The sequence below is a fragment of the Thermothielavioides terrestris genome, chromosome 2 (genome assembly GCF_000226115.1).
Source record: "Thermothielavioides terrestris NRRL 8126 chromosome 2, complete sequence".
NCBI lineage: Eukaryota > Fungi > Ascomycota > Sordariomycetes > Sordariales > Chaetomiaceae > Thermothielavioides > Thermothielavioides terrestris.
Window position 1 is genome coordinate 6,919,551 of NC_016458.1, and position 17,539 is coordinate 6,937,089.

Below are 17,539 nucleotides of genomic sequence, written 5' to 3' on the forward strand. Positions count from 1 at the left end.
ACTGGAACTGAGGGCCAGAACAGCAATGCCAGCAGTCATGAGAGAACCTACAGCAAACACAATTCGTGGTTTCAATGAGGAGGGCAGGATTTTGTACGCCTCTTGTCACCCAATGCTGGCCTCGCAACACGGCATGCTGTGAGAGAGGAATGGCGGTCAATGCCTGGTCATGTCCGCGCTCGTCCATGTGCATCTCGGTACTGTGTAAGATTGGTGTGGGAGCACAGCAGCGCGTGTCCCAGAGTTTACGCAGTAGGCCAGGTTCAGATGCAACTCTGACGGACTTCATCCCGCTGTGTTGTATTCCGCAATACGTTTAGTTCCGAGCTTAATGATATTAATTCCAAAAATGCCAGGTGCAGAGCCTCCAACCCCGACAGAATATCCCCTCCGGCTTCCCCGGTTCTGCTCACTGCGTACGTACCCCCACTGTCCTTCATGCCCGTCGTTCCGTCCCATCCTTCATGCCCCACTCCCTTGCATGACAAAAAGCCTCCGAACATCACACGTCACACATACTGTGTAGAACACGCCTACTGTGGTATCCGGAGGAGCTGACAACACCTGACTGACGTGTTCTCGGGGGATTCTGCACATTCAACGTCTTCTTCGTCCAAAATAAATACGCTGCAAGAGCAAAAGCTTGGACGAGCTGGGAATCGAACCCAGGACCTTTCGCATTCACCTGGAGGCAAATATGCTAAGCGAACGCTCTACCAACTGAGCCACACGCCCTTGATCAAAATGTTCCTGTTCTGGTATCATGAAGGCCGACGAGGTCTCGAATGTACTGTCTAGCCTCCGATATTCGAAGGTTTTGACCCTTTATGCCCTTCAATCGATGTGCAAAACGATAATGTTTTAAGATTGAACACTTCCATCTTTGAAGTGCGGTTTTGGGGGGCTAGCTGTGCAAGGGGAACAGCAATGTCAAAACTCTGAAGTAAATACACCACGAGCGTTTGTTCATGCATAACATAGCCAAGTAGAGGAGCAAATGGACACTGAATGGTGACTTTCGGCCAGTCCTTTCGTGGCGTTGGAGATTCTCGCCTAACTGCGGGTTTGAAGACGGTTAGAAGCAAGAAGCACGCAAGCCTGTCTGGAGGACGGGCTCAAGTTGTTGATGCGAGAACCAAGTGATCACAGCTTCCTGATGCAGGTTGGCATACACACGCCCCAGGAAAGAATGCAGCTAGACCAAGACGGAGAGGAAAAGCGAAGATAGAAGAATGCCCAACAGGTATGCGTCTCTATCCAGCTCTATCTATAGTGGACCGAACGATATCACCCGCCACAGTGAAAATGCCAAACGCTGTTCCCTCAACACTCCGATGGTTCCGACAAAACACCGTCTAGCTACTTCCTCCCTTCACCCGGCGACTTGGACCGACCGGCAGCACCTTTCCCAACGATCTTCTCCGTCCAACTCCACGGACTCGAGCTCCTCTCGCCGCCAAACGGAATGCCCAGCCCACCGCTGCCCCTCTTGCTCTTCGTGTCCGCCGTCCTGGGCCCGCCGCCGCCGTCGTCACTCTCGTCAGCGCTGTCTAGCCAGTCCCGCTCGCTCCACGAGACCGAGTCCAGCCTATCCAGGTTAGGCCGCGGCGTGGTGGGCGATGCCGGCCCGGCCCCGGGCTCGGTCCCGGGGGCGAACAACCCGAGCGCGTTGTGATCCCGCCCCCGGCCGCTATCGCTCCGCGGACTGGGCAGCAGCTCGGGCACCATATCGGCCTCCTCGCCGCCGCTGTCCGCTCCTCCGCCGCCCGCACCACGTCCATCTTCCTCACGCCCATCACCCGCATCGGCACCCGCACGAGCACGAGCACCAGCACTAACCCCCTGCGCATCCGCATTCGCCTTCGCCTTCTCATGCGCCCCACCGCCCGCACCCGCCATCGTGACCGTCTCGTGCTGTCTGACGTTCTCGGCCACCCGCGCGGCGTCGCTGAAGTGCGCCTCGACCAGGTGCTGCACGACGGGCCAGCCGAAGGCGTTGGCGAAGGTGCGGCGCACGACGATGTTGTTGTGCGCGTCCGGCTCCAGCTTGACGAGCACCTTGCGCCACGACAGGCCGCTGTGGTAGGCGCGCGCGATCTTCTCCTCGACGCGCATCTGCGACGTGTCGACGTAGTCCTCCTCGGGAAGCGGCGGTGGTGGTGGTGGTTGCTGCTGCTGCTGCTGCTGCTGCTGCGATGGTGGGTGTTGTTCCGAGGTTGGTGGGTGGGTGGTGTCTCTCTCGAAGGTGAGGATGTTGGGTGTGGATTCGTCGCTGCCGCTGGCGGGGTGGTTGGCCGGGTTGGATTGCGGCGAGAGGGGAGAAGAGTCTTTGCGGTCGGCCGACTGGAACGGGGCCGGGGAGGACGTCTCGCTTCGGGCTGTCTTCTGGGAGGAGCTGGCAGTTGGGGCCCAGCGGAGCAGAGTGAGAGGACTGGAAGACCGCTGCTTTAGTGGTGGCGGGGGGATGTCTGACGGATGATAGACGCGATCATGGAAGATCGTGCGCGGGCGTTTGGACGGATCGATGATGAACTCAATTGACGGCAGCTTTGGGTTGAGGAGGTCGCCAGCAGACTCGAATATGGTTGTCCTCGGGGGAGCTGACACGCTCTCTGGTTCCTCAGAGAGCTCGTCTCCGGCGGTCACCTTCGACTTGGAAGTTGCTCCGGGATCGGGGGAGAGCCAGTCGTCCGCCTTGAGTGTTTGGCTGCGCTTGTAAATCTTGCTCACCTTAGGAGACACAGCGGGTGGCGGCTTTGGACTCTCGCTGCGGAAGAAGTTGAAGAACCCGGCAAAGGGATTCGAGGTGGTCGTGCCTGAACCCTGTAGGCTTTGCAGCTCCGAGGACGACGCTTCTCGGTAGCGGCCGGTCATCGACCTGAGACTTTGCCGGTCATCTTCGAGTGTGGCGTTGGTCGGCGGCTGAGGGACTTCGTGAGAATCTCCAGCAGGGCCGGCGGGAGTGGTCTTGCCCGTGCTGCTGGCCTCGTCCTTGTCTTCACTCTGGTCGGGCGACCATGGCGCGAGCCTGGGCGTGGTGACGGTAGCTCCCGTGAGCTCAGCCCATCCGAACCCGACGACCGTTTCCACGAGGCCTGCCTCTCGGCGGGCCTTTTCCACCCGTCCGAGACCTTGCCAATCGAGGAAAAGGAGACAGCTGGTCCGGAGGGGCACGATGCCGTCATTGACCACGTTCGAGTACACCGTCCTATTCCGGAACTTCTTAAGCGCCTTATGTGCCGGGCCAGTAGGCAGGATTCGGAGCAGTGGCTTGGACTCGGGCTGCGGCTCCCCATAAACGCGCTTCTGCGCCTGCTCTCCAAGGTTGCTCACGAGGGCACTCCAGCCACTTCGTGCAATAGTCGGCGCCCTCCAGGTTAGCCCCAGGTCCTGACCCGTCCTCCCGACCAGGCCGAAGTCCAGAGCAAACTTCACATAGAGCGGATTCTCGTGGTTCAAGCCAAGGAACGGGGAAGCCAGAGCAATAAAGTTGACTGGCTCGATGAGCTCGAAGAACCGCGGGGAGTGCTTCTGGATGTACGCAATGGCATACGTTTGTACGAGGCCACCAAGGGAATGGCCGATGAAGCTGATCTTGGTGAATTTGTACAACCGCCCACCGCCGGCGGGAGACGGCATGTGATGGACCGAGCTATGCTTGTGAGCTTCTTCGACAGCCTTCTTCTGCGCACTCGTCTTGAGCGAGTGGGCGATGGCCTCTGAAGCTGCCTTGGCAGTCGGCAAGCAGGGCTGATCCGGGTAGGTCATGGAGAGGATGTACCTAGCAAGGCGTTTCCCCAAGTACTTGATGCCCCTTTCCGTTTTGGTGGCATTTCCGGAGTAGCCGCGGACAACCACCTCTTCGTCATCGTCATCATCATCATCATCAATGTCGCCCGCGTCTGTCTCGCCACTCTGACCCTGGCCGTTGGCTTGACCGTCCGCCTCTCCAAATCCAGGAGCCGCAGTAGGGGCTTGACTGCTTTCTCCGGAGCCATCCACGGCTGGGGACGCGTCACCTGCTGAGTGGCGGGCGCGGCTCCTCGCAATCCTCTCTTTAGCTTTGCGCGCTTTCGCGTCGATCCGTGCCTGCTTCGCAGCCGCATCTATGCTTTCCTTGAGGAACAGCATGTCTGAGCCAAGGTTGCTGTGCAAACCGTGCGTGAGTATCACCAGGTGGACCTTCTTCTGCCTGTGCCTTGAGCGCCGCCTAGACTCATCAGCCTCGGCGCTATCCATGACAGACTCGACCGGAGCGTCGGCGCCATCATTTTCTCTCGCCCGAAGCCAGCCCATCTCATCCCAGCCTGGAAGCTGCGGCGTGTTCCACAGGGCCGCGGTGTCCTCCACTTTGAGGTGTATGGCCTTCGAGAAGACGCCTTTTGGCTGCGCCGGGTGGTCCCTGTATGCCCCAGCACTCCGCTGGAAATCACTGACATGCCCCGGCTGAGGGGCTTGCGCTTGGCTGCCAATGATGGGGATCACGGAGCCGGGGCTGAGCGACTTTTCATCGCGCGCCAGCAGTATTTCGTAGTGCACGGATGCCGAAGCGGAGAAGATGACCTGCGATGTGATCTCTATGACCCAAGACACAGCGTCCTCATCATGTCCGGGCCCAGCTCCAAAGTGGCCATGCTGGCTGCTGCCCTCGCCTGCAGACTGGCGGATGTTGTCGGGGACGACCAGATGGCAGTTCCAGACGGCGCCGGGCTTGAGCATGGGTTCGAACTCGGGCACGCCATAGCGACGGGGATTCTCAAACTTCTCAAAAGGCTTGAACGTCGACGGGACGGCGGCAACGGACAGCGTGTACGGGCCGTGGACGAACGCGGCACGGAGGGCGATGGCGCAAGTGTTCTTGATGCGCAGGTAGAGGAACTCGGGAGACGGGAGGATATGGTCGGCCGAGGGCTTGTACGTGACGATGTAGCGCACCACCTCGCCGATCTTGACGCTGCCGGTCTGGTGGAGGAGAAGCATGGCCGACATTCCCAAGAAGAGCGCCAGCACCAACACAGCCCGGAGCACGGTCTCAGCGTCGCATGTATTCGGTACACTGTGCAGCACGCAGGAGTCTTGCAGGGCACGCGACACGGGGCGGCTTCGACGGGGCCGGCGGGAGTGTTGGCGGGACTGCCCACTACTTTAGTCCATCGTGTGCGTCAGTGTCGGGATCGTCGTAAGGCGGCTGCGCTGCTCCGTGGAGTCGGGCGGAATCAGAGGTGGTCGCGATGGGTGGGGTTGGATTCCGGACGGAAGTCCGGAGCATCAGGTATCTTGGAACAGACGGCACATGAACATGCAAGGCTGAGCCTTCGAACTGTTGGACCGGGTAGCCGGGATGCCTGACCGGGATGCTTGGCCGGGATGTTTGGCCCGGATGCCTGGCTGGGATGCTTATCAAGTGTAAGGTACGGCCGTATTCCGTAATCTGTACGGATTATCCGTACTGTACATTTAATCACGGAGAGTTACTGTGATAGGTAACTTATCTGTATTGATTCTTGGCTGCACTGTCGCGTGCTGTTCTGCACGTGCCCGATGCAATCTGAGAGCCAGCCTTACTCTGTATTGTCTGTTGCTGTGAGAAAAGCCTGACAGGTACTGTACCTGGCTCTTACTGTGTACATTTCGGTGGGTATACTACCTGAATCACTAAACTAACGGCGAGTGCAGCAGCGCGTATCCGCAAGGCGGTCGAACACGTGACAAGATCGACCCACCGGCTGGCAAGGGCCTGACGACACCATGATTGACCGCCAACTTTTTTAAGCCGGCAGTATTTTCACAGCGTCAGACCCCTCCACCCATCCCCCCGGCACCGGCACCGGCACCGCGAAAGCAGCTCACCGACCGGCCAGCAGCATCGACAGCCTCTGCCCTATTGATTGATGCGCCGTCAGCCATTCTGACCATAACCATGGGGAGGCGGCCGAATGCGCTCATCCTGCAGTACTTCGAGCGGGGACCGAAGCTGCAGGACCAGAGCAATCGCTACCCGCACACTTGCAAAGCGTGAGTGAGATCACCTGCCGACCACTCTTTCGCCCTGCCTCGCTCTCCGCCTGCCTTGTTCTTTGTTATTTTTTCCCGATTGTTTTGCCGTGTCGCTTTGGCTGTTGTTCTGGCCTCGCAGCTAATCATCTTTTCCCCTCCGTGCACAGATGCGGCGAGCATTTCCCCCGTGGTCGACTCGACAGCCTGACGAGCCATCTCACCAAGAAATGCCCAGCAATATCCGAGGCGGAACGAGTGAACGCCCTTCTCACGCTCTCTGGCGTGGGCTCTGCCTCCCAGCGATTTCAACAGACCCAGCAGGCCCAGGCCCAGGCTCAAGCACAAGCCCACGCTCACGCACAGGCCCACGCCCATGCCAATGGCTCGTCTGTCGATTTGCCCATGATACAGCGCGACTGGACCGCTCTCGGAGTGCTCGCCGAAGTGTCAAGACAGATTGATTTGAACGAGAAGAACGACGACCGTGGCCAGCCAAATGGCGGTGGCTCCCAAGTTGCCGCACCCCCGGCAGGGCAACCCGCAGAGCGGTTCGAGCTGCAGGAGCAATTTACTATTGAGAACCCGCCGTTGAGCCAGGACAACGGCACGCCCAAATCGATGCCAGCCAAACGTAGGTGTTACCGTTTTGGAAGAGAAACGGCCGAAACAACACGCTGACCTGACGGGCATCCAGCCGAACTTTCGCCGCCCGAAGGCGACGGAGTGCTCACCGCCGAAGAGCATCTCCAAGCGATGCTACGCGCCGAGGATGCGCAGTCGGACTCGGCGAACATCACCATGGCTGCCGCTGCGACGGCTCGTCTGAATCCCACGTACCTCGACCCCGAAATCCTTGGCGAAGAAGCTGCGGCAGCTGCGGAGGCGGCTACTGCGAGTGCCAATGCCGCTGCCGTGGCTGCAGCCGCCGCTGCCAGCACCCTCCCTGTGGCCGATATGACCGGCACCGAAGAAGTCCCCCCGGCTCCCCCGGTTCCAAGCACGCCTGCGCCCCCTTCAACGAGTGCGCCTCAGCCTTGGGGCGAGATCACCTATGCGACCGACTCGTTCCAGGCGACCATATCTAACAATACCCCCATGCAACCCATCTCGGCTCCGCTCGGAAAAGGCGTATTCCGCTTAGAGGGCGGTCCGAATGGTGCCAAGTCACGCCATTCCAGGGCGCGCTTTAATGCGATTAGGAGAAAAGAGGTGCAGGAGGTTCGGAAAATCGGCGCCTGCATCCGCTGCCGAGTCCTCAGGAAGACGTGTTCCCAGGGTTCACCTTGCGACACCTGCCGGAAGGTCCTGTCCCCCCGCGTGTGGCGCTCAGGCTGTGTCCGCACCAAGTTCTCCGAGCAGCTGGATTTGTACTCCGCTGGCGTCCAGATTGTCCTCGCCCAAGCGAGAGTAAACTCGCTCAAGCAGGCCATGACCCTCGTGAACCATGGCGTATTGATCGAGGCCTGTCACTTCCCCGACTGTGCCCCGCGTCTTCAGCTCCAGGTCTTGCAGCGCGAACCCGACCGCGACGTCGAAGGAAAGATCATCCTCGACGCGACGATTGTGGAGGACCGGCCTTCCAGCTATCCCATTGTGATGCTGGACACCGACAACCAGGACGTGCCTGCGAGAGTCGAGACATACATGCGCGAAATCCTGCCCGACATGATCAAGCGCGAGCCGTCTCACTTCATGCAGGTTACCTTGCAGACTGCGGTTGAGGTCGCCGGCCAGACGAACGATGAATTGCTCAAGAAGTCGCTTGAGCTCTGGGGTCTCGTCGAGATCCTGGACCGGGAGCGCCAGTGGACGGTCAGCGCCAAGTCGTGGGCCGACGATGCCCCCGCCAGAGCGGTGAAGGAAGACACCGACGGGGAGCTCTTCAACACGATCTGCCTCCAGCTCGCCGCCGCGGCGGAGAGGAAGGCGGCCGCCACCAGCAAAGCGCTGCTCACCGGCATGCAGCGCGTGCTGCAGGACAGCAAGGTCAAGATCGACTTCAACATGTACTTCGCCGTCCTGATCCTGCTCAACTGCGTCGAGAAATCGAGCTGGGCCTTCAAGGCCTGGGAGCAAGAGAACCTGCGGCACCTCTGGCCCTTGGAGAAGGAGCCCGTCAGCTTCGCCCAGCAGGGCTACGTCATCGCGAACCTCTTGCATATGCTCCTCGGCATCCGCAAGGCCCTGCCCCGGACGACGCGCCGGGAGATCGACGGCCGACTGGTTACTGAGGAGGAGAACCCGGCCATCAGGGCGTATTTTGAGGCCATCAACCTCGACTGTAAGTTTGGTCTATGATAACTGTGCGGTCGATGCTCTTTTGTTTTTCGCTGACAACCCCCCGTTCCAGTTGCCGAGGTCAAAGCGAAACAGGAGCGTCCAGCCTTCTCGCCCACCGACTCCCGCTCCTTCGAGCTCTTGTTTTGCTCGACGCTCCTTCTGCCCAGCTCCGACCCCTGATAGAGGCGGACCCGGTTACGAAGATGGGGCCCTCGACATCTCGCTTTTTTTCTCTCTTTTTCTTTGATTCTAGCCATGCGATTCGTGCGGGATCTGCACATCCACGGGCTTCCATGGCTTATGAACGGACTAGGCCATGTATGGTTTGCGGGGATTCTCCGGCGTCACGGGGACTCAGGAATGCTTCGCTATATCATGATATAATAATGCGGCGGGTTGCCGGGTTGCACGGCACTATGTTGGTCGCTGGGAAAACAATTCAGTGGTGATGCAGGGTGGGAGGAGCAACGGATGGGTTTGTTTTTCTGATGATAGAGAAAAATACCCCACGGTCGTGGCCTTGCGTGGCCAGTTTTAGGAACGCTCAGTTCTTCTACCTTCGCGACCAGATATAAACAATGACAAAGATTTCCCCAATGTGGGGAGATGTTACCCACCGAAGAACAAACAAGTGCGTGCTAAATCCTGTCGTAACCCAAGAGTCATTCGCCAAACAGTCCATCCATCAATCACTCCACCATGACCTCTCCCCAAGCTCATCTATCACTCCCCACGCTACCCCCCGTGTCCCTTCTCTCGAGCCCACCCGGTCCCGGTCCAGGAGCGCTGCTGCCGCCAGCAGCGGCGGCGGCGGCGGCGGCAGTCCGCTTAGGCTTCCTGAAGCAGGCGAACTCGCTCTTGCTGGCCTCGCGCAGGCGCTTGAGCACGGCGCGCATCTCGGGCAGCTCGGCCTGGAGGCGGGCGCGGGCGTCGTTGTCGGTGCGGCCGTCGAGCTCCTGGTAGACGGCCGACTGCAGCTCCGACGCGCGGTCGGTCGTGTAGTGGCTCAGCGTCTGGGCGACGAACTCGACGTCGAGCGTGGCCTGCATGAGCGCCTCGAGGCTGTAGCGCGGGCGCGTGCGGAAGGCCTCGAGCAGCTCGCGCGACGCCTGCTCCAGCAGGTACGAGAGCACCTCGCTGGTCAGCGGCGCCGCCGTCGTCGACACCTGCGTGTGCACCAGCACGAGCTCCAGCAGCGCCTCGTACACGTACGGCCGCACCTCGCGCGGCTTGGCGCCCGGCGGCGGGACCCAGTCGGGCGCTGTGACGCCGGCGCGGATGATGCGCCGGAGGGCCTCGATGGAGGGCCGGGTGTAGGACTGGAAGAGCCGGGCGTCGATCTGGCTGAGCACGTCGCGGATCGTCTTGGTCTCGTCGGTCAGCTTGACCGAGAAGGCGTTTTCGAACTGCGTGTTGAGGCTGGGGACGACGGTCGAGCGGAGCGCTTGGAGGTTGCTAAGGGTAAGTAGCATGCGGACGTTCTGGGGTGGGTTTGGTTAGCGTTGCGGGCAAGAAAAAATAAAATAGGCGGTTTGCAGGATTAAGGGGCGGGCGCTTACTCTGTCGCTCGCATCGATGGTCCCCCCTCCGATTGTCGACGCCGAGAGTTGGGAACTGGGTGGGTTGTTCACCAAGACGTATCCGTCGACATCTACTGTCCACTCATCGTCCGTCTTCTTGGGAAATCGCTCGGCATTCTCGACCATGCCGCCCAAGGCTTTGTAGAGAGTAGTCACGTACTGGCTCCGGACCATCTGCAACAGCTTTGTCGGCGGAGGGAGAACAATATCCCCGGCCCCCGGCCTCGACATGGCCTCGGAGATGTACAGAATCTTTTGCATGCCGCTGAGCAGCGCACCCTCAAAGGCGGCGAAGGTGGCCGGCATCTTGGTTACGTCTCGGCTGTCTGGCGACCGGTTCCAGTCCTCGACGTACTTGATGTTCTCGGCGTCCCTGTTCCATGCGGCGCAGAGAGCGACCACGCACCTTTCCCTGGCGGCTCCCACCAGCATCTTGATGCGTTCGACCTCGGCGGCATCTCCTGCCCCGACGGGGGAAACAGAAGCCATGTCGGAAGCCCCGGCCCCAACAAGGGCAAGCATCTTGGAGAGGAAAAACACGCCGCTGAGCGAGTTGGACCAGGGCGGCCAGAAGGCGAACTTCTCCCAGGCTTCGCCTCTCTTCGGCGACGGTGGCGGCGGGTTGTTTGGGTCGATATTGAAGCGCGGATCTCTCGGACTAAGCGAGCCCGAGATAGATGCAACACCCGGAGTGGCCGGGGATTGCGGCGGTAGTGGAGAGAAGAGGAGCGAGATATCCTCGGGCGGAGGACCAGCAAAGAAGACGAGAACGCTCTCCCGGATCATGCTGACAAGCTCGACAGCGCCCTTCTGGAGATCGATGGTCCCTTGCTGTGAAAGCCGATGGTGGGTCTTCGACTCCCCGTTATAACCGGCCGGCAGGTTCCTCTGTGTCTTGCCATCGATGAATCCCTGAACAGTCTGCCAGAAATCGAGCACCTCGCCCAATAACCCTTGGGAGGAGAGGAGGTTGTTCAGAAACGCGACGTTCATCTCCCACAGCTCCACGACGTCAGGCGAGTCGAACGTCTTGGTCATGGCCTCGATCGACTGCCTTCCTAGCGTTCGCATGTGAGATGCGATAGCCTGGGGGCTCGGCTTTTCAGCATTTGCCAGACGGCGCCGCAAGATCTCGATTTCCACCTTTGACCGCTCGGTTGTGGACAGGATTTTGCTCTTCAGGTAGTCGTAACGGCTCAAGAGCCAGACCCACACCGGATTGTCTTCAACGCCGAGTTCCAGCAGGAGCGATATCAGCTCCATGTGCTGGTCGTTCTCGCGCTGCCCCGAGGCGTCCGCCTTGGTCAAGTTGTAGGGGGAGATGAGCCTCCGCCACAAGTCTCGCTTAAAAACCTGGATCTGCTCCTCAACGTCATGCCACATCCGAGCCGCCAGGAGGATCCGGTAGAGCTGGTCGTCAGTGGGCTGGGACGACTTGATCTCCTCGGCCAGCTGTTTCGCCTCGTCGGCGAACCGCCTCGCTTTGGTGTACTCTTCCACTAGGGTCTCGTGGTCCTTGCGCTTGATGCTGTCCGCTATCGCCGCGCTCGTTTCCACAAACTCCTTGTATTGATCGAGGGCCGCGGCCACCGTCTTGAGGTGCTCCTCTTTCTCTCTCCCTCCTAACGCGGGGCCCCAGACATCCTCGGCCTTTGCTGAGACGTCTAGCAGTGGCGCCTTGACCCCCAGGACGCCGTACTCGCTCTCCTTTATCAGCGCGTTCTTCTTGCGGGGGTCCGTGGCCGGTGAATGCGGGCTGTTCAGGGGCGCTGGGCCGCTGCCACTTCGAAAGCTATTCTTGCTGGCGTGACGAGAGTGGCCTCGAGCCCGTGGCGGCGAGGGATCTACGCCGCGATACTTCATCTCCTTGTAGACATTATCGATGGTGGCCTTCGCGCGGACGAAGCGCTCAAAGTTCGATTCCACAAGGACCTTGAGTGAGGCCGACTTCTGGTCGATCGACTTGGAAAGCACCTCGAGACCGTTTATCAGCGATTGCGTGTCCGCTGTGGCATGCATCTGCGAGAGGAACAGCGCGGGGGAGAAGGTCGTCGACGAGAGGAGGAATCGGTTGCCTGGTGACAGCTGCCTGTTAATCGCCTTGCGCGCGCCCAGCCTGCACCAGCACCACCGTCCAGGGAGCACTCACGAAGCCTCACGTCATCCTGCAGCGGGACGCCCAGGTGTTTCAGCGTCCGAACAACGCTGTCGGTGGTGCCAAGGGGGTCCGGCTCGTCTTTCTGCACGAGATTGCCCACACCGCTGCCGGAGGTCTCGGATCCTGGGACGACGCTGCTCCTGGTGCTTACGGCTCTCTCCAGCGCTTGATACCTCGATTTCCTCCTGTTGATCTTCTTGTTGGTCGTCTCGTCGTCCGAAACATCGCTGTCATTATTTTTCTCGGCTGGCCACTGCACAGGGTTAAGGGTCGAGATTTGGTAGAAATCGAGGACCGTCCGCTCGAGATCCGCCATGGTTGTCGCGTTGTCGGGTTATAACGTTGAGCTGTGCCGAGCGCTCCGTCGCAGTGTACGCGGCCTGCGCAGTCCGAAGAGGCTCAATTATGTGAGTGGTGTAGGAAAAGCATAAGTGTCATAATCGTTGCTGTTCATGCCTCTGCCATAATTCTGAGATCGTGAGAAAGCTTGCTGGCACGAGTTCACATGGTTACGCTGCCAATTGACGAGGGATGAGAGTGAGGGTGGTTAAACAGGGGGTACCAGCTCTCTAACAGTGGGGTTGAGCCGCGTACAGCCCGAGTCTCACACTTGACGTGAATGAACGTTTAACAATGTACCCGTTCAAGCGGGGTGAAACGTGCAGGTCGCTCACCGCCTGCCGTTGGAATCCATCAGGTAACTTCCATGATCAAATTGGTTTCTGCCGAGTTTAAACGCTACTTACCTGAACATTCTTGGGCGGTGAGCTGCCCGAGCCAAGGGTTTCGCACCTAACTAAATCCGGACACTACGTAATTGCAGCCTCAGCACCAAGCGTGGGGGCTTCCAGGTTGTTTGGCCGATGCAGCATCCCTGTGACGCACGGTCCACTGCCGTTCTCCCGCCGCCAAATCCTGCATCAGACCGCGGGTTGGTTGCAGCCAATTCGGTCAAGTTTTAACTATCTGCGCGGATAACCGGCGGCCAAACATCTTCTTCCGAGTCTGAGATTTTGAAGTGCGTTGCGGGCCCTCTGTCGTTCAACACCGCGCCCCGACTTGAACGAAAAGACATTCCCTGGACAGCGTCAAGATGTTGGCCCTCCGCTCGATTGCTGCGCCTATGCAGCGCCAATGCTGGCGTGCAGCTCCCCGCGCCGCCGTTTCTCTCTCGCTGCAGGTGGGAAAACCATTGTGCAGCTTCAAATTGTTTCGCATCGGCCTAAGGCTACTTCGACTGACACATGCACCTTCTTCTAGAGTCGGAGACTGTACTCGTCGCAAGACGCCGTTGCCAAGTTCAATGGCCAGAAGGACGCCCAGGTACGCAGCAACCCGTCGCCGCCCGCCCAGTGCATGCCTGCATCCAACCGCCACCCGTGCTTGGTTTGCCGTGAAAATCACTCAAACGCAGCCCCAAGCCAGCAACCCGACGGTGCGAGCAGCGCAGCTTACACTTGTGCATAGGGTCGCTACACCGTCAGCTTGATCGAGGGTGATGGTATTGGCCCCGAGATTGCCGTTGCCGTCAAGGACATCTTCGCCGCCGCCAAGGTCTGTCGCCAGCTTCCGCTCGCCCGATGACACCCAAGACTCGAGCCAGTGCTAACGCAACAACGCAGACTCCTATTACCTGGGAGCCCATCAACGTCGACCCTATCATCAAGGACGGCAAGACGGCCATCCCGGATGCTGCCATTGAGAGCATCAGGAAAAACAAGATCGCCCTGAAGGGCCCTCTCGCCGTACGTGCCGTCAACACCGGACTTTGGGCGGCGCATATCTGACCGTGGCGATGTGGTGATGTAGACTCCCATTGGCAAGGGCCACGTCTCCCTCAACCTCACTCTCCGTCGGACGTTCAACCTCTTCGCCAACCTACGGCCCTGCCGGTCGGTTGCCGGATACAAGACGCCGTACGACAATGTTGACACCGTCCTGATCCGCGAGAACACCGAGGGCGAGTACTCGGGCATTGAGCACGTTGTGGTGGACGGCGTTGTGCAGAGCATCAAGCTCATCACGCGCGAGGCCAGCGAGCGTGTCCTGCGGTTTGCCTTCCAGCATGCCCGGGCTATCGGCCGCAAGAAGGTCCGCGTCGTGCACAAGGCCACCATCATGAAGATGAGCGACGGCCTTTTCCTCACCGTCGGCAACCAGGTCGCCAAGGAGTTCCCGGATATCGAGTTTGACGCCGAGCTGCTCGACAACACCTGCCTGAAAATGACGACGGACCCGACCCCCTACAACGATAAGGTCCTGGTCATGCCCAACCTCTACGGCGATATTCTGTCCGACATGTGCGCCGGTCTCATTGGCGGCCTGGGCCTGACGCCCTCCGGCAACATTGGCGATGAGTGCTCCATTTTCGAGGCCGTCCACGGTTCTGCCCCTGACATCGCCGGCAAGGGGCTCGCCAACCCCACCGCCCTGCTGCTCAGCTCCGTCATGATGCTGAGGCACATGGGCCTGAACGAGTACGCCGACCGCATCGAGAAGGCGGCGTTCGACACGCTGGCCGAGGGCAAGGCCCTGACTGGCGACCTGGGCGGAAAGGCGAAGACGAGCGAGTTCGCGGCGGCCATCATCGAGAAGCTATGATATCCCCATGTATAGACTGTACAATACTGCGGCCAAATTTCGATAGCATCTTGGCTGGTTGTTGGCAATGACGATCGTAATGACTCTCTTTACCCCCAAGCTGTGGGCAGCAAGTTTTATCTGTCGTTTGATATGGCCCGTCAGTTTTGATCACGCATTACTTTGAGTAGAAGAGCCAGCGAAGACGGTCGACCATGGGCTGCATTGTAGAGACGCGGCTGTAGACGGCTCATTAGATAGATGGTATGGCTAGGATCAAACCGTTTACATCCCACCAACCTGCAGAGGCGGGCTGAACACACACACACACACACACAAAAAAAAAAAAAAAAAAAAAAAAAAAAAAAAAAAAAAAAAAAACCATGATCAATTTGCTACATTGGCCTACGCCGGGCCACGCGCCACTACGGCCGGTGTTGGATGTCCAATGAGCAGAACTCCAACGGTCATGTTATCACTCGCCGTTTTCCCACATCTACCAGGCTAGTTCCGAGTCTCACTGAGAAGTTGCTCCGGGATGACCCGGGCAGGAAAGTTTGCTTCAAATGCGCTCATGAACTTGATCAGCGTTCCCTCGGCTTCCGGTCGAGCCAAAGCCGCGAGCCCAAACGGACGGCTGAGCTGGCCTTTCAGGTGGTATCGCCCAAGGGGAACATTGGAGATGGGATACCCTAATGAGTATTAGAATGCCGTTGGAGTTGGAGATGGGGGGGCTCGCAGAACCAGGGCGAGAGAGTCGAGAGAGAAGAGTTCAACGTACCAGAGGCTGTGCTCAGGGAACACACCGGGCTATCCATGGGCGCTATCACAACATCGAGGTTGTGCTCGTCCAAGACTTTGCGAAGTCCTTGGTCTCTGCCCACTTGGAGCATGTGCTGAAAAGCATCGCGGTACTGCGCCTCAGAAGGTCTGTTCTCAACAGCCCTCACAAGCCATGACTGATCTGGTGCATCTGCGTGGCATGTCAGAACTTGATGAGTCGCAATACGGTGCGGCTGGTGCTCGTTACCCTTGGGCAAGCACTTTTCGGCGTGCTTCTTGTTGAACTCGACGACGCTTGCCAAGTCGTGAACTTGGGTGCCAGGTTTGACGAAGTCGCGGAAGAACTCGTTTGCCGTTTCTTCATGCTCGTAACCTATACCGGAGTGAGTGACCATTGATGGCGATAGCGGATATCAGAAGAGCGAGGGATGTAAATACAGTTCACAATGAAAGGAGTATAGTCGTCGCCCACAGTCAGTTCACTCGGCTGTGGCAAGGTCACCGGGTAAATCACCTCGGCGCCGAGGGACTGCATTTTCTCCCTTGCTTCATGGTAGGCTGCGTCCTACGTCGTTGTTAGAGAATGAGCGGACTCTTCAAGCTCGCTTACTCACATGCTGCTTCTTGGCTTCCTCGCTTGGAACCCAGAGATCCGGCGGAAAGCGCCAGACGGCGGGGTCAACAAACCCCAGTCTCAGACCGTTGAAGGAGGTGCTGAAGAATGACCGGTACCCGTCGACTGGTAGCTTTGCGCGAGCGGGTAGATCCAAAATAGCTTCAGTTGCAGCGGCCACGTCGTGAACGGACTTAGCCATTGAACCCGTTGTGTCGAGACTCTTTGAGACACGCTAGCAGCCTTCGGCTGTCGCTAGGCCAAGGGTCGGCTTCAAGGCGTACAGAGCCTGTCTGGATGCTCGCTGAACGATGGAGCCATCGTTTTCGGTTCCGATGCCGATAAGCGCAAATCCAGCAGACACACTCACAGCACTGCCTGTTGATGAACCGCCAGGACTCTAGATCACGTTAAAATCGCTATCGTCGCGCAAGCTGTTGGTATGCAGAGTCTCTTACGGATGGTGAGAGGTCCCCCTCGTCAAGTACGATGTCGCCGTAAATATAAGGCGACTTGGTCTGGCCTCCGACAGGAGAGAAACCGTCGATGAGCCCGTCGCCCCTAATTATCGTGTCAAGGTTAGTGGGGCGTTTGGCAACAACATAACGTGAGCTTACTTGAACGCGCAGAATTCCTAGAAATCATTAGACTAAACATCAACAATGGCCGTGACGAGCTGAAGGATCTAGAGAAATGGCTACCTTCAGAACAATCGGGATCCCGTGCAAAGGACCACGGCTTCGATTGGATCGCAGCTCCAGCTTCCCTGCCTCAGCTCGTGCCCAGAGCGAAGCTTCAGGCGCGAGGGAAACAATCGCTCTTAGCTTCAGTCCATTTCTATTTTCCTTGTTGATCTGCAACAAGAGCTGGGACAATAGGCCTGGGATAGTCAGAGTTCCGTTGTCGAAAAGCTGTCGGACATCCCGGGCGTTCAGGGCGAGGATTTGCTCTGTCGAAAGGCGCTGTGGCAGCGCAGCCGCGGGCAAATCCCTCGGTACAGTGCCCATAGTGCGCCAAGGGAAGACCAGAGACAAAAGACGCGGAAGCTAGGCTCTGGCGGAGAAGTAGAGTGCCGATAGCATCAGCACTCTTCGGAACAGTCTCATGAAGGGTAGTAACTCGGGCTTGCGGCGCAGAGCTGGGCACATACCTAACAGGTGCCCCGTTTCAGTTCAACAGCAGAGAAAGGGGTAAGAAATTGAGCGAGAAGTGACGGTCGTTGGTGCGCCTGACCATTGTGGCTTGCAACAGTTGGCATCCCGTCGGACAACCACAGCCAGGACCACACAGCGATAAACCACACTGCCCTAGTGCATGGAAGGAAACGGCCAGTAAAACAAACCTGGAACCAACCCACGTGGGATTGATGCCCTGAGCCTCCATCTTCCCTACAATGCCGACTCCCAGGTCTTGTTCCTATTTCGCTGTCCTTCTTTCTGCGTCATGAACTGTCATTCTGGCTCTAATCTCTCCATCTATACTTGGTAAGAGAACATCTATCCCCAATGCAAACCAATTCGGCTCTAAGGCCCGTTTCAGGATCATGTC

At 58.7% G+C, this 17,539-nt stretch overlaps 5 protein-coding genes and 1 non-coding gene across 6 annotated transcripts; 2 read left to right on the top strand and 4 right to left on the bottom strand.

The window, feature by feature from the left end:
• Positions 1–644: 644 nt before the first annotated feature.
• THITE_t67 lies at positions 645–735 on the bottom strand. The gene has a single exon. It is a non-coding gene; the product is annotated as a tRNA-Ala (tRNA).
• Positions 736–1,166: 431 nt separating this feature from the next.
• On the bottom strand, positions 1,167–5,499 carry THITE_2115194 (uncharacterized protein). Its single transcript, XM_003653074.1, has one exon. It carries the CDS (start codon positions 4,987–4,989, stop codon positions 1,360–1,362), a length of 3,630 nt encoding a protein of 1,209 aa, XP_003653122.1. The 5' UTR covers positions 4,990–5,499; the 3' UTR covers positions 1,167–1,359.
• Positions 5,500–5,796: 297 nt separating this feature from the next.
• THITE_2115196 (uncharacterized protein) lies at positions 5,797–8,656 on the top strand. The gene is made up of 4 exons (XM_003653075.1): positions 5,797–6,015; positions 6,165–6,628; positions 6,692–8,278; positions 8,348–8,656. The coding sequence occupies exons 1-4, from the start codon at positions 5,921–5,923 to the stop codon at positions 8,455–8,457; spliced, it is 2,256 nt and encodes a 751-aa protein (XP_003653123.1). The 5' UTR covers positions 5,797–5,920; the 3' UTR covers positions 8,458–8,656.
• A 144-nt stretch (positions 8,657–8,800) lies between these two features.
• On the bottom strand, positions 8,801–12,577 carry THITE_2075465 (uncharacterized protein). The gene is made up of 3 exons (XM_003653076.1): positions 12,007–12,577; positions 9,837–11,932; positions 8,801–9,758 (listed from the first exon to the last, which is right to left on the bottom strand). Exons 1-3 carry the CDS (start codon positions 12,329–12,331, stop codon positions 8,994–8,996), a joined length of 3,186 nt encoding a protein of 1,061 aa, XP_003653124.1. The 5' UTR covers positions 12,332–12,577; the 3' UTR covers positions 8,801–8,993.
• Positions 12,578–12,946: 369 nt separating this feature from the next.
• Positions 12,947–14,952, top strand: THITE_2115201 (uncharacterized protein). Its single transcript, XM_003653077.1, has 5 exons — positions 12,947–13,195; positions 13,276–13,338; positions 13,483–13,569; positions 13,638–13,760; positions 13,825–14,952. Exons 1-5 carry the CDS (start codon positions 13,109–13,111, stop codon positions 14,614–14,616), a joined length of 1,152 nt encoding a protein of 383 aa, XP_003653125.1. The 5' UTR covers positions 12,947–13,108; the 3' UTR covers positions 14,617–14,952.
• Positions 14,953–15,099: 147 nt separating this feature from the next.
• Positions 15,100–16,193, bottom strand: THITE_151705 (uncharacterized protein; the record flags this gene model as incomplete). Its single annotated transcript, XM_003653078.1, has 5 exons — positions 15,100–15,287; positions 15,377–15,568; positions 15,626–15,751; positions 15,862–15,943; positions 15,993–16,193. 5 exons carry the CDS (start codon positions 16,191–16,193, stop codon positions 15,100–15,102), a joined length of 789 nt encoding a protein of 262 aa, XP_003653126.1.
• Between the last annotated feature and the right edge of the window lie 1,346 nt (positions 16,194–17,539).